Here is a 12,619-nt window from a genome sequence, read left to right as displayed (position 1 = left end):
CAGGGAACATTTTCTCCTGAAAAATACTGATATGGCCCCAGAAACTTAGGGCATAAGAAATCAAAAGCTAGCAATATGAATAGAATGGTTTGTTTGATGGTATGATTTTTATGGACCTCTATTTTATAATGATCTTCATTTTTTCTCTTCCCATCACTATCACCTTATTAACTGTAATATTTCTGCTGAAATTGCTGCTGAGTTCCTTTATGTTTCTGGAAAACCAGACGTATACTATCCACTGTCAGTTTGGAAATTAGGAAAGAAGGCAACATGAAAGCTGATTATATTTGCCAGCTAAAAAAATGCAGAACTCAAATTCGGAAATACATTCTTCCATTTTTCTTCTTAGGACACACAGATTCTCAAGTTGACTTGAGCAGTCTATCCTGATCCTGCACAAGGACATAAAGTTCTGACATCAAGAAGCAATCCCACCAATGATACTGCCCTTTCTTAAGTTTTAATAATTGTCCTTTATTACCTACATCTGGAGAAGGCAATGGCACCCCACTCCAGTGCTCTTGCCTGGAAAATCCCATGGACGGAGGAGCCTGGTAGGCTGCAGTCCATGAGGTCTCTAAGAGTCGGCCACGACTGAGCGACTTCACTTTCACTTTTCACTTTCATGTACTGGAGAAGGAAATGGCAACCCACTCCAGTGTTCTTGCCTGGAGAATCCCAGGGACGGGGGAGCCTGGTGGGCTGCCGTCTACGGGGTCGCACAGGGTCGGACACGACTAAAGCAGCTTAGCAGCAGCAACCTACATCAGGCTTCCCTGGTGGCTCAGATGGTAAGGAATCTAAATGTCTGCACATCAGAATTCCTTGAAACCTATGAATGCCCTTGAAAAAGTGTATTTAAAAACAGCTCTTATAATTTAGGGTAATTGGCAGTTTGATTTTGTTTGTATTAATTTGGGAATATAACTGAGAAGACCTTTTTTCTGTATCATTTTATAGCTCAGTAAATTTAACACAACAGTACAAAGACCCCTGTGAAAATAATTATTGCGTGCTTATTTACAATGACTCTGATGTTTCAGGATCAATTTCCTCTGGCTATACTTTTTCAGTCTTTTTCTCAACTGACTCTCCCAAATTCACTTTCCCTTGGACAACACTTTTCCACTGAGGGTTAAGAACTCCACCCACTGTGTTTTGGGACAGGCTTCTAAGTGTTCAGGACCACTAGTTAAAAGGTATGTTAATATCTAAAAGAGGGCATGTTAACACCTGCAAAGACAGGCTCAGAGCATGGATACTGTCCTGCTAGATGGGGTCGGTGATGGCCATGATCCTTTGAAGGCCTTTGCTCAATAGTAATGACACAATCTCTTTGTTTGGTTTGGCTCCAAGGGCAAGGAAGTCTTTGGACTCTGTTTCAGCTTCTTTGTGACATTTGGTATCTCCCTTATTGACTTTCTACCATATTAGTGGTAGAAAGTCAAAGTGCCACACTCTTGAGGCCTTCCTTTTTGATTTGCAAGAACCCACAGTTTGGGAGTCAGAAGGAATCCCAAAATTGTGTTCCTGCTCTAACAATTCTAGAATTTTCTAAGGATGGTTATGGGAGGGATTATGGAGACATAGAGATCAACATTTCTAAATTGTAACTAGGTATGCCTTTATGAAATAATACACAATGTACCATTAACCACTTCCCTTGGGGGTCACATCACCTATTTGGTACCTTCTGAATGTTCTAAACAACCATCTCATTTGGTTTGATGCTATTCATTTGAGTAGGATCATTTCTTATGATTATAAAATATACTCCATCAAGACCAGAATTACCATTATAAACCCCTCACCTTCACATCCCCAATACTGTCTAGTAGCAAAATGACTCTTCCTTTCTCCTACATCAGTGGTTCATCAACTCTGCTGCACATTAGAATTCACCTGAAGAACTTTTAAAAACTCTCCCACATACAAATTAAACAAAATGCTTAACAATACAAGTTTAAAAGATCCATGGGAGATTCCAGTGTAAAGCAATGGTCTAGTAGTTAGTCAGGTAGAGTAGCTTTCTTATAAAGGAATCAGTGGCAGAAAAGTCTAGAGTGTTTGTGACTGAAGTGGGCAGAGGAAGAATGAGATGAAGAGACAGGACTTGAGTAACAGGTGGTCTGGGAGAGAAGTGGGTGAGGGTGGGCATGATACCCATTGGTAGTCTTAATTCATGGGGGAAAATGCTAATATTTTACTCCAATTATCAACATGTGATTGGTAATCAATGATAAAAATAGTGCCATTTATTGAACTGTCTCTCTCAAAATTCATATGTGAAGCCCTAAATCCCAGTACTCAGAACGTGACTATACTTGAGGACAAGGCCTTAAAGAAGTGACTAAGTTAATATTAGGCCTTAGGGTGGCTCCAATTCAATTTAACTGATGTCCTTAGAAGAGGAAATTCAAATATACAAAGAGACACTGGTGGTGTGCATGTACAGAGGGCAACCACATGAAGACATGGTAGGAATGCAGTCATCTGCAAGACAAGGAGAAGGGCTTCAGAAGAAACCAAACCTGCTGGCACCTTGATCTTAAACTTCTAGCCTCCAGAGCCGTGAGAAGATGAATATCTCTTGTTAAAGCCCCCTAGTCTGCATATTTTGTATAACAGTCCTAGAAAACTAACACAGACAATATAAGAAGTAATGGAATAGTAAACATGTGAAATGCTAAGTATAGATTTTATTGAATTACCAGTTCAACCTGTATTAACCTAAATAATTTTCCTATAGCTTTTCAGGGAGTCATAAAACTATTTTATGGAGTAAGCACAAGCCATTTCTCAATTGCACTATTTGTTGCTTTAGCCTTACTGAATAAACTCTACCCAACCTCCAAGTTTCACTGTAAGTCCTTGTCTTCCTGGGTGTCTTATCATCCAAATACTCAGTGTCCCTTCCTTTACCTGAATCCACAGGACTAGTGATCTATGTCATAAAGTTGGCTCCTAATCATAAACTGACCTTAGACATTACAAGAATCATCACAATCCAGTTTAACTTTCTATATATTTTGATCTTGCTGCCTTCACCAAATTATAAACTCTTCTGGCATAGAGAATACAACTGCTAAAATTTCTACATCTCCTATAATATCTGACAAAGTTCTTCCAGAAATATTGATTGATGAGTAATTCAGAGGGTTTCTACAGACACTATCATACTTTGTACTTGAGCTTAATTAAATCTCAAAAGATCAAAAACGGGATAGAAAGCAGTCTTTCTGTAATGCCTGTGTCACAATCAGCTATCAGTATTTTAATACCGATGAGCAGTCACAAATGACTTTGAGACCTGTAAACGGTTATTTTCTAATTCCAAGTGAGGTTAAAAGATGATGGATAAGGAATATATCTTAAGGGTTATAGTTAATGACCTTTTTTTTTTTTAACCTGGACACACTCCAGTGGGCAGAAAGAAAGCATCTTCAACAAACAATATGGTGACTGGTGCTAATGATGAGATTTAAAACTTCAAAATCTCCTTAATTAGGCCCTATTCTAGTACCACTTAATAAAGTTGTGTTGGAGAAACACTGTCATTGCACAGTTTCCGATGACATAATCCGTCACAGCTCAGTGAGTCAAAACATTAGCTAAAAAAGTCTTAGGATTAGGTCACGATGTTTTACTGAACAATAAGGTAGAACTGAATTATTCCTATCCTGATTTCTAATGATTTCCCCACTTGTCTCTGTTTTTGTAGTGTGATTAAACACAGGGTGATAGCCAAAACGAGATAATTTTTCAGGGGTCAAAGTAGAAGATGAGATGGAAGATAATGAGTCAAATTTTGAAGATCTGCCTAGAAAATAGTCTTCATCTATTTTTTTAAAGAGAAGTACATCATATGTGAAGCATGAATGGTGTCGAGAATTGACACCCCAATTTAAACATCAGTAGTCAGAAGTCGTCTTCCATGCAACATATGAGATGTGTCTTCAAGTTTGCCTTAACAATGTTTACAGGAAGAAAGGAGGGTGCCAAAAGAATGTTAATCTTGATCAAATTTTATCTTTTTATTCTTTGTAACAGGTAGCTATTGCTGTGTAACAATTAAAAAAAAAAAAAAAAGCCCAAACACAAACCTCTGTCTCATACAGCAATAAATATTCACATCCAAGTCAGCTGAGGAAAGACTGATCTGACCCAACCGCTTTGCTTTTGACTGGACTGTCAATGCATCTCACTTCCTCTTGAGTGGCCCATCGTGTTCTCACTGCAGTGGCAAAAAGCACCAGAGCGCAAAGCTAGCCACATGCATGTTTCTCGCACTTCTGCTTCTATCACTTCTGCTAACGTCCTGGAAAGATCAAGTCACATGGCTACATCCCAAGTGTATGGCAAGGGACTTCTGCTGTACTGGGAAGAGTTTCAAAGTTACACGTCAAGGGAGTCAATATCGGAGAGATACAGAACTGGGGCTATTACTTCAACCTATCACACTTTTGTTTTCAATCCATTTACTAAAATTTTGATGTAGTGAACACCTGTCAGCTCAAAGGGGACTCCCTTTTTTTATTTGCCCATCACTTTGTAAACAGCTTTGCTGTTTTGTTTGTTCATGGGGGAAATGTCCATGATATGAGAGAGCCCTACCTCACCAGCAGGGTCAAATCCCCATTTGACAAACAGACAAAATAGGTGCTGCCTGTAGCTTGAGTCTGTCTTGCTAGTCCTGGTGGCTAAAGAATATTGGATGGCAGCAGCACTGTACGGAGAAGGCGATGGCACCCCACTCCAGTACTCTTGCCTGGAAAATCCCATGGACAGAGGAGCCTGGTAGGCCGCAGTCCATGGGGTTGTGAAGAGTTGGACACGACTGAGCAACTTCCCTTTCACTCTTCACTTTCATGCATTGGAGAAGGAAATGGCAACCCACTCCAGTGTTCTTGCCTGGAGAATCCCAGGGACGGGGGAGCCTAGTGGGCTGCCGTCTATGGGGTCGCACAGAGTCGGACATGACTGAAGCGACTTAGCAGTAGCAGCAGCAGCAGCAGCACTGTAAGGGCTTTCTAGTGGTTACTATGTTGAAGTCCTCATGCAGCAGTTGCACTGGGGCTGTGGCAGGAGCAACTGCAATAAAATAAATTTCTGGGATTTATTTTTTATTGCTGTAAAAACACATGAGATCTACACTTTTAACAAATATTTAAGAGCATGGTACAGCATTAAGTCCTGGTGCTGCTGTAAAAGACAATTTCTAGAACTTATTCATCTTGTATAACTTAAGTTTTATACCCAATGGAACAACACCCAAGGCCCTGGTACCAAAACTCGATGCTCTGTTTCTATGAGTTTAAGTATTTTAGTATAAGAAGAATCATGCAGTATTTGTCCTTTTGTGACAGGCTTATATCACTTAGCATAATGTCCTTCAGGCAGGATTCCCCTCTTTTTAAACTGGATATTATTCCATTGTATGTATATGCCACAATTTCTTTATCCATTAATCTGTTAGTAGATATTATATTGCTTCCCTCTCTTAGATATTATGAATAAAGCTGCAATGAACATGGGAGTGTATCTCTTCAAGAATCCCATTTCAATTCTTTCAGTTATGTACTCAGAAATGGTATTGCCGAATCAAATGGTAATTCTATTTTTAATTGTTTGAGGAACTGCCACATTATTTCCCATAGCAGCTGTACTCTTCTACATTTCTACCAAAAGCACATAAGGATTCCAGTTTCTCTATGTCCTTGCCCCTTGCTATCTTTCCTTGGTGTTTTTATCCGTTATCCTAACAGGTGTAAGGTGGTAACTCACGTGGTTTGATCTGGATTTCCCTGATGATTAGTGATGTTGAGCATCATCATATACCTATTGGCCATCTGTATGTCTTCCATGGCGAAACAGCTATCCAAGACCTTTGCTTCCCCCTTCTTTTTTTTAGGGTTATTTGCTTTTTTGCTATTGAGTTGTAGGAATCCCTTGTTTTGGCTATACTAATTCCTTATAAGATATATAGCTCAGTCTTTTTTAAAAAAGGTGTTGGGAAAATTGGGTATCTATAAGAAAAAGAATGAAAGTGGATGATTATCTTTTACTATACACAAAAATCAACTCAAAATGGATTAAAGATCTAAACACAGACTTTGAACTGTTAAAACCTCTAAAAGAAGTCACAGGGGGAAAGTTTCCTGACATTGGGTTTGGCAATGATTTCTTTGATTTAACACTAAAAGCATAAACAACAAAGGCAAAATTAGACAAATGGGACTACATCAAACAAAAGCTTCTGTACAGCAAAGGAACTAATTCACAGAGTGAAACTGCAGTCTAAGGAATGGGGAGAATATTTGCAAACGATATATCTGGCATTCACCATCTGGCCTGAGAGGCAGTAACTTCCTCACCAGGCCAGTTTTGTATCAGAAATTTGGGCATGTTTCTTTTGCATTCTCAAAGTTTCCATGAGCCCTTGGGAATTCTTTGTTTGAACTAGCCAGAGTGGATTCTGTGAACACTGTGACTTCTACCCTGAGCAGCTATTTTATGCAGAACAGTTAACAAGACTTTGTGGAGATATCAGTTAGGGTTTGTTGGGTGTAAGCAACAGGAATCTGAATTTACTTGAAGGCTCTGGAGTAGCTGACAAAATGATGAAATGTCAGCTAAAGAACTAGGCCTAATAAAGGAATGAATGAGGGAATTTCTGAGTGTTCAGAGAGTAAAAACTGAGGGCACCAATAATGGATAAATTGTCTCTAACCTTTTTCTGTATTTGTATCATTCTGCTGAAGATTCAGTTTTGGGATACAGAATCCAACTAGCTTAGCCTGGCTCTCAGGTCCAATCCTTGAAAAGAGGAAAGAAGGAAGCCTTACTGATAGTCCATGCAAGATTTCATTTACTGGGTGGGTGGTCATTCTTCAAAAGGAAACAGGGGTGCTTTATTGTAAAATAAGGAAATGACTGTTATGTGGCAAAAACAAAAGCAAAACAAAAGCAGTAACAACAAAAACCTCAAAGCAAAACAAAACTGAGAACAGGAATAACCAAGATTAGTAAGACTTTGTATCTATTGGGAAACTCATTTTAATAGAAAAGATTTTGCACTCAAACTTTATTAAATTATAAAAGCAGCAGTCATACGATTTAGAGCTGACCCTAAATCAATATGACCCCATCCAACTTATCTGATTATATCTGTAAAGACCCTATCAAAATAAGGTCACATTCTGAAGTTCAGAGGCACCTGAATTTTGGGAGAACACTATTCAAGTTACTATAATAGACTCAGACTTTAGAATGAGTGTGGACTTTTACTTCAGGTGAAAATCAGTTGCCCAAATCATTTTCTCATGCAGATGCAATATAAATGTATTATTTTTAGATTATCTAAAATTGTCATGCAATAAGAAAATGAATGTGATAATTAATAAAGTATGGGTATGACACTGTGGCATATCTTAATTCAGATATGAGCAAAGTATCTACTTTAGATATCTTTTCTCAGACCTGATTTCTTTGCTGTACTCACACTCAGAGGATAGAGATCTGAAAACTTTATATATGGGCACTGAATGATTAAATAAATATTCTCTGTATTAACTTACTTGTCACATACTTTTTGGACCACACAGAAATTAAACAAACCTAGCAAGTAATTCTTTGTATTCTTTTGTAGAATTCTTAGAAATTCTACCATGCTTAAACAAATTAAGCTGTTTTAAACTGATTTATGTAAAGTGTAATTAACAAATTAATACATATGAAGATTATAATGTAGTTTTTGTTGGTTTTTTGAAAATTACTGAAAGTAATGGCAAAGCTAATCTGTTATATATTTCTTTTAATTAAAGTGTTTGGAATAATAATTTTTTTCTCAATTCAATATATCTCATACCATTCTTACAACTTTTTCATTTTTATATACTCAGAAGTATTCTGATATTGCTTCTGTTTTCTATGTAACATCATATTTATTCATTATAGAGAAATTGGATTATGGAGTTAGAATAATGTTTTTGTAAGACCTATTGCTTTAAAACTAAAGCTCTTTCTAAATGCTGTAATTTTCCTTTAAAATATTAAACATTCTCATTGTATTAACCAGTCAAATAGGTTTAGGGTGGCAAAAACTCATCATTATAAGGCAAATCCTAAAATACCAGCAAATCTAGGCAGCGTAATTTAGGATACTGTCTATACATAGAACTGATAGTCTTTCTTAATTTATTATAATTTATATTAATATATGCAAGAGTAGATCATAAATTATTATATTTGTAACAATTACTTTACAGGTAATAAAATGCTCTAATTGTTTATTCAAATGTATCAAAAAACAAATGGTTTAAATAAGTCTTTACTGCACATTACACATTTCATTTCCTGAGAACTTGAAAACTCAGATCTCTCAAGTGGCACAACTTCTGAAACCTAATATTGAACAAATGCCATGTATTTAGCCAGCCATAAATTTCTGTCATATTTCAAGGCTCCTTCAGTTGTGGCCCTATTGGTGGGAGAGGGGGCCTCAGGGAGATTAAATTGGACCCTCCCATAATTTACAATGACCATAAACAGCTTTGGGTGGTCTCTAAGTCTAAGGCCCACTTAGACTTCCAGGCCTGTCCTGGAACTGATCTGGCTTCTGCAGGGATACTCCGCCTTCCAGGATGACACCCAGGACCAGCATAGCCAGCCTGGAACTGCTCTGAATGTGAGCAGACTCCTGCATGTCTGGCATTTTGTCCATCACACTCTGCTCCTTGAAGTGTGATCTGCATGGTCCATGATATTTTATAGAATACTCCCTTCAGGCCCTACACTATCTTGTCAAATGCCAGAGAAATTTTTCCCTCACAACAGAGAGCTAAATCATCCTTCCTGGATAATAGTGGTTAGAGACTGAGATGGTAAGGTGACCAAGCAGAGAGTTAAATGGGTACCTGGAACATTAGTGAGCACATTTCTGATTAAATATATCTACCATGAAATGCCTTCGACTTTGACCTGCACCAATAAATCCTGGTTTCTTTATAGCAAATGAAATCCTTGCACAGGTTGCTGGGTTTGTCCTCAACAGCTCTGTTTCTTCCTCAGACTATAGAATGGAATACTTTTCTCTAGAAATTAGAATATTCCTCACTAACTTGAGGGTTAACAGCAGGCATAGAAACAATGGAAAAAGTATAAAAGTTGTCTGTCTTCTTTCCTAATTTCTCCTTCACCCTCTTAGTATGAATCCTTAGGCTTCTGTCCTTGGAGAAGGCAATGGCACCCCACTCTAGTACTCTTTTCTGGAAAATCCCATGGACGGAGGAGCCTGGTAGGCTGCAGTCCATGGGGTCGCTAAGAGTCAGACACGACTGAGCGACTTCACTTTCACTTTTCACTTTCATGCATTGGAGAAGGAAATGGCAACCCACTCCAGTGTTTGCCTGGAGAATCCCAGGGACAGAGGAGCCTGGTGGGCTGCCGTCTATGTGGTCACACAGAATCGGACACGACTGAAGTGACTTAGCAGCAGCAGCAGGCTTCTGTCCTGGAAGATTTACACTTCAAATCAAGAAAAAATCATCTCCCTTCCCTGTTCAAATGAACAAATGAAAAACAATTCTAAACTATTCTCTCAGTATTTTAATATACAAGAAATTACACATAAACAAATATTTTATCTATTATTTCTTGGATTATGTTCTATGCCCTTGAATTTCTCATTTTATATTTCTGTCTCTTCCTCTTTTCCCTTTTATTCTGTATGATTCATTTTTTTTAATTTTTTTTTATAATTTGTGTTTTTTCATCAACTCTCTTAATTCTGACTGATCTTTTTTCTTAGCAGTTTCTTCTTGTTAAATGGATACTATATTTTCTTCACTCTCTATAGGATAGTAATTAAAAAACAAAACAAAACACTATTTTCTTCACTCTCTGTAAGATAGTAATTTTTTTAAAAAACACTGTTTTCTTCCTTAAGGCATTCATTGTCTAGGGTTTACTGTTTTCACTCATTCATCTCTCTTTTTTATGCTGCCAATTGTCCTCAAGTGATTGCTAACGTACGGTTTTGGCTTCATGCACCTGATTGAATGAATGAATGATCAGCTGAGGTCATTGTCACTGGTTGTCATGAGTCCTATGTGTGACTCACACTCTTCTTTGAAAGGGAGAATTTACTGCCAGTTTGGGGTATGTGGGCAAGGCGTGGGCATGGGCAGATTTCACCTGAGGGCGTGCGGATACCCTCTAGGCTAACCAGTACTAATAAGATCAAGGCCCTGATCTGAGACGGCAACTCCAACACTAGCTTCCCTGGTAGACCACCTTGCGTCTTTAGAAAGCGGGAGCCTGCAAAGTGGTTGACTTCACCTCAGTGAATACAAGTTGCTCTCTCGAGATTATGGAAAAAAACAGAGGCACAGTCTTCCCAATCAATATTTTCTGGCAAAATGCCTCTTTTAATACCCAGTCTTCAGAAACATTCATCTCTCTTAATATTACATTTTTTTGGCCAATATTTTTCAGAAAAAAAAATATTTAAATCCCCCAAACTCAATGCATTTTAAACCAAATGATGGAAATGTCTTGAGATATGTTTGATTATAATTGGTAAAATCTTAGACTCATGCATAGTTTTTTTTTAAGTTTTTAAGTGTTACAGAGCATCTATACCGTGAAGTTGAGTACATGTGACTGTACTAAAAGCAGCTGTTTGTTAGTAACTATATCTTTCAGATATCAGGAAGTGCTATTTTCAGGCTTCTACATTTTTAAGAGTTTATTACTTATATGTAGTTAGTTTACTATGTTTTAGTTACGTTTCAAGAAATTGGTTGGAAGCTTTGAGTTGATACATTATAATTATTCTCAGTTAAACAATGAGAATATTCTCATGATTAATATTTCACATAGAACATCTCATTTTCAGAAATGGATTATAATATTAATTGAAGGAGGCCTGTATTAGGATTTCTATTTGGAAATTTTTCTCATCTTTTTTTAAGAATTTCTATTTTGTGTTATATACCATATATGATACATTAGTATAGCATACAAATATGTAATTCAGAAAAATAAGTGTATCTGAGCTAGACTGAGAAAGTGTTTTTTCTACAAGTTGTGTGATAGAAACAGTTGGTAGGTTATTATACCAGAGGCTAGCTTTCTGATCTCAATCTGGGGACCAACAGCCCTGCCATTGAAGCAGGCTTAGAGTGTGAGCAATACGGCTCACTGCAGACATTCTGCAGTTAATGCTTCAGTCCTGGTAACGGTTTCTGCCCCTTCTCCCAGTTCCATTTTCCTTATCTACCAACTCTGGGAAACCACTATGTAAAACTGCTTTTGTTTCCTTTGACCCATAAATTATCATTCTCTCCATTATGATTTATCCATCATAACCCTTCCCAGACACTCATTTTTTTGTTAGCTATGTCCATTCTACTCCCTTACTTCAACCCTGAATTTTAATAGGTTTATGAATTTATTATTCTCTGGACTTCTATAGTCATTCAAAGTATTCGGGGGACATAGAAGTAGTAATCACATGTCTCAGTCCCCTCCTCAAGCCAGACACCCTTGACTCCAGAAAGTTTGACGTGGGGTTCCAACAGGAGTGCACATCCAAGGGGCCAGCATGACTCCTCCCCATGGTTGTTGTTGTTGAGTCACTAAGTTGTGTGGGAGTCTATTGTGACCCCATGGAACGAAGCCCACCAAATTACCCACGGCCAAGAATACTGGAATGGGTTGCCATTTCTTTCTCCAGAGGAGCTCCCCTACTCAGGGATCAAACCCACGTCTCTTGCCGTCTCCTTGCACTGGCAGATGGATTCTTTACCGCTCAGCCACCAGGAAGCCCTCTTCCCATTAGGAGGCCTATTAATACCAGATTACCATAATTAGTGAATACCGTAATTAGTGAACGTAATATTTACGTTCACTAAAAGGTTGCTTTAGGAAAAATTTCTACTGAGAATAGGCTGCTGTTTATCTTATTCAAATATATTTTTTAAAAAACTCAATCCACTGCCAATAGCTGTGCATTTGTGTTCATCGAGGTGATTTGCCGGTAAGTCCTACACATGCCAAATTTAGGTGTATGCTTTAACCTAGAGATTTCACCCCAGTACTTAGGGAATCATCACAAGAAACTAGACGGGAAACAAAACGAAACAAGGATGCCAAAATGGAGCAGGTAGGTCTGAATTGGATGCAGTGAAAAACAATCAGGAATCATGCCGCTTTCGCTTCCCCAATCAAGATCCAAGGAGAAAGAGATGGTGTCCGTGTTCAAATTAAAATCTATGGCTCAGAACTTCTTCCTGTAGTTGAGCTCCCAGCCCAGTGTTTATTTGTGTAGATACAACCTGAATGACCTGATTCATTTCATTTGAACAACTGTATAATCGTACTACAGGAATAGAGAGACCCTTAGGGGGTTAGAAGGTGAATGGAGACTGTGGGGGAGCTGCAGCTAATTTCAATGTACAGTGGGAAATTAAATCAAGTATGACTTGGTCAGCAAAACCACATGGAGAAAGGTGGAGAAATATAAGGACAAAAATCTTTCTTCCTGACCGCATTCTCAATGATAATTTGACAAAGATGCAAGCAAGGGTCCCAAATTTATGGACGAGAAAATGCC

General features: G+C 38.1%; 1 protein-coding gene across 16 annotated transcripts in view; it reads right to left on the bottom strand.

Moving 5' to 3' along the window:
- LOC147374282 (uncharacterized) overlaps positions 1-12,619 on the bottom strand; it is a 165,241-nt gene that overhangs the window by 143,361 nt on the left and 9,261 nt on the right. For 2 of the 16 annotated variants that reach the window (XR_015162592.1, XM_086396711.1), the window contains exons 3-4: positions 6,734-6,819; positions 4,100-5,094 (exon numbers count right to left, since the gene is read on the bottom strand). The exons of 12 other annotated variants lie outside the window; for them this stretch is intronic. Coding sequence is in view for 1 of the 4 variants with exons in the window: in XM_086396711.1 (XP_086252837.1) it covers positions 4,994-5,094; positions 6,734-6,819 (187 nt within the window). In the remaining 3 variants the exon portion in view is untranslated. Of the gene's footprint in view, positions 1-4,099; positions 5,095-6,733; positions 6,820-9,719; positions 11,851-12,619 lie in introns of those variants that run through there. 2 more of the 16 variants (XR_015162590.1, XR_015162589.1) reach the window with 2 other exon arrangements.

The sequence above is a fragment of the Bos grunniens genome, chromosome 4, assembly GCF_055505025.1.
Source record: "Bos grunniens cultivar Pamir isolate PY7600 chromosome 4, Bosgru_T2T1.0, whole genome shotgun sequence".
Taxonomy (NCBI): Eukaryota; Metazoa; Chordata; class Mammalia; order Artiodactyla; family Bovidae; genus Bos; species Bos grunniens.
The sequence above is the reverse complement of the archived record's forward strand: the minus strand, read 5'-3'. Positions and strand labels throughout refer to the sequence as shown.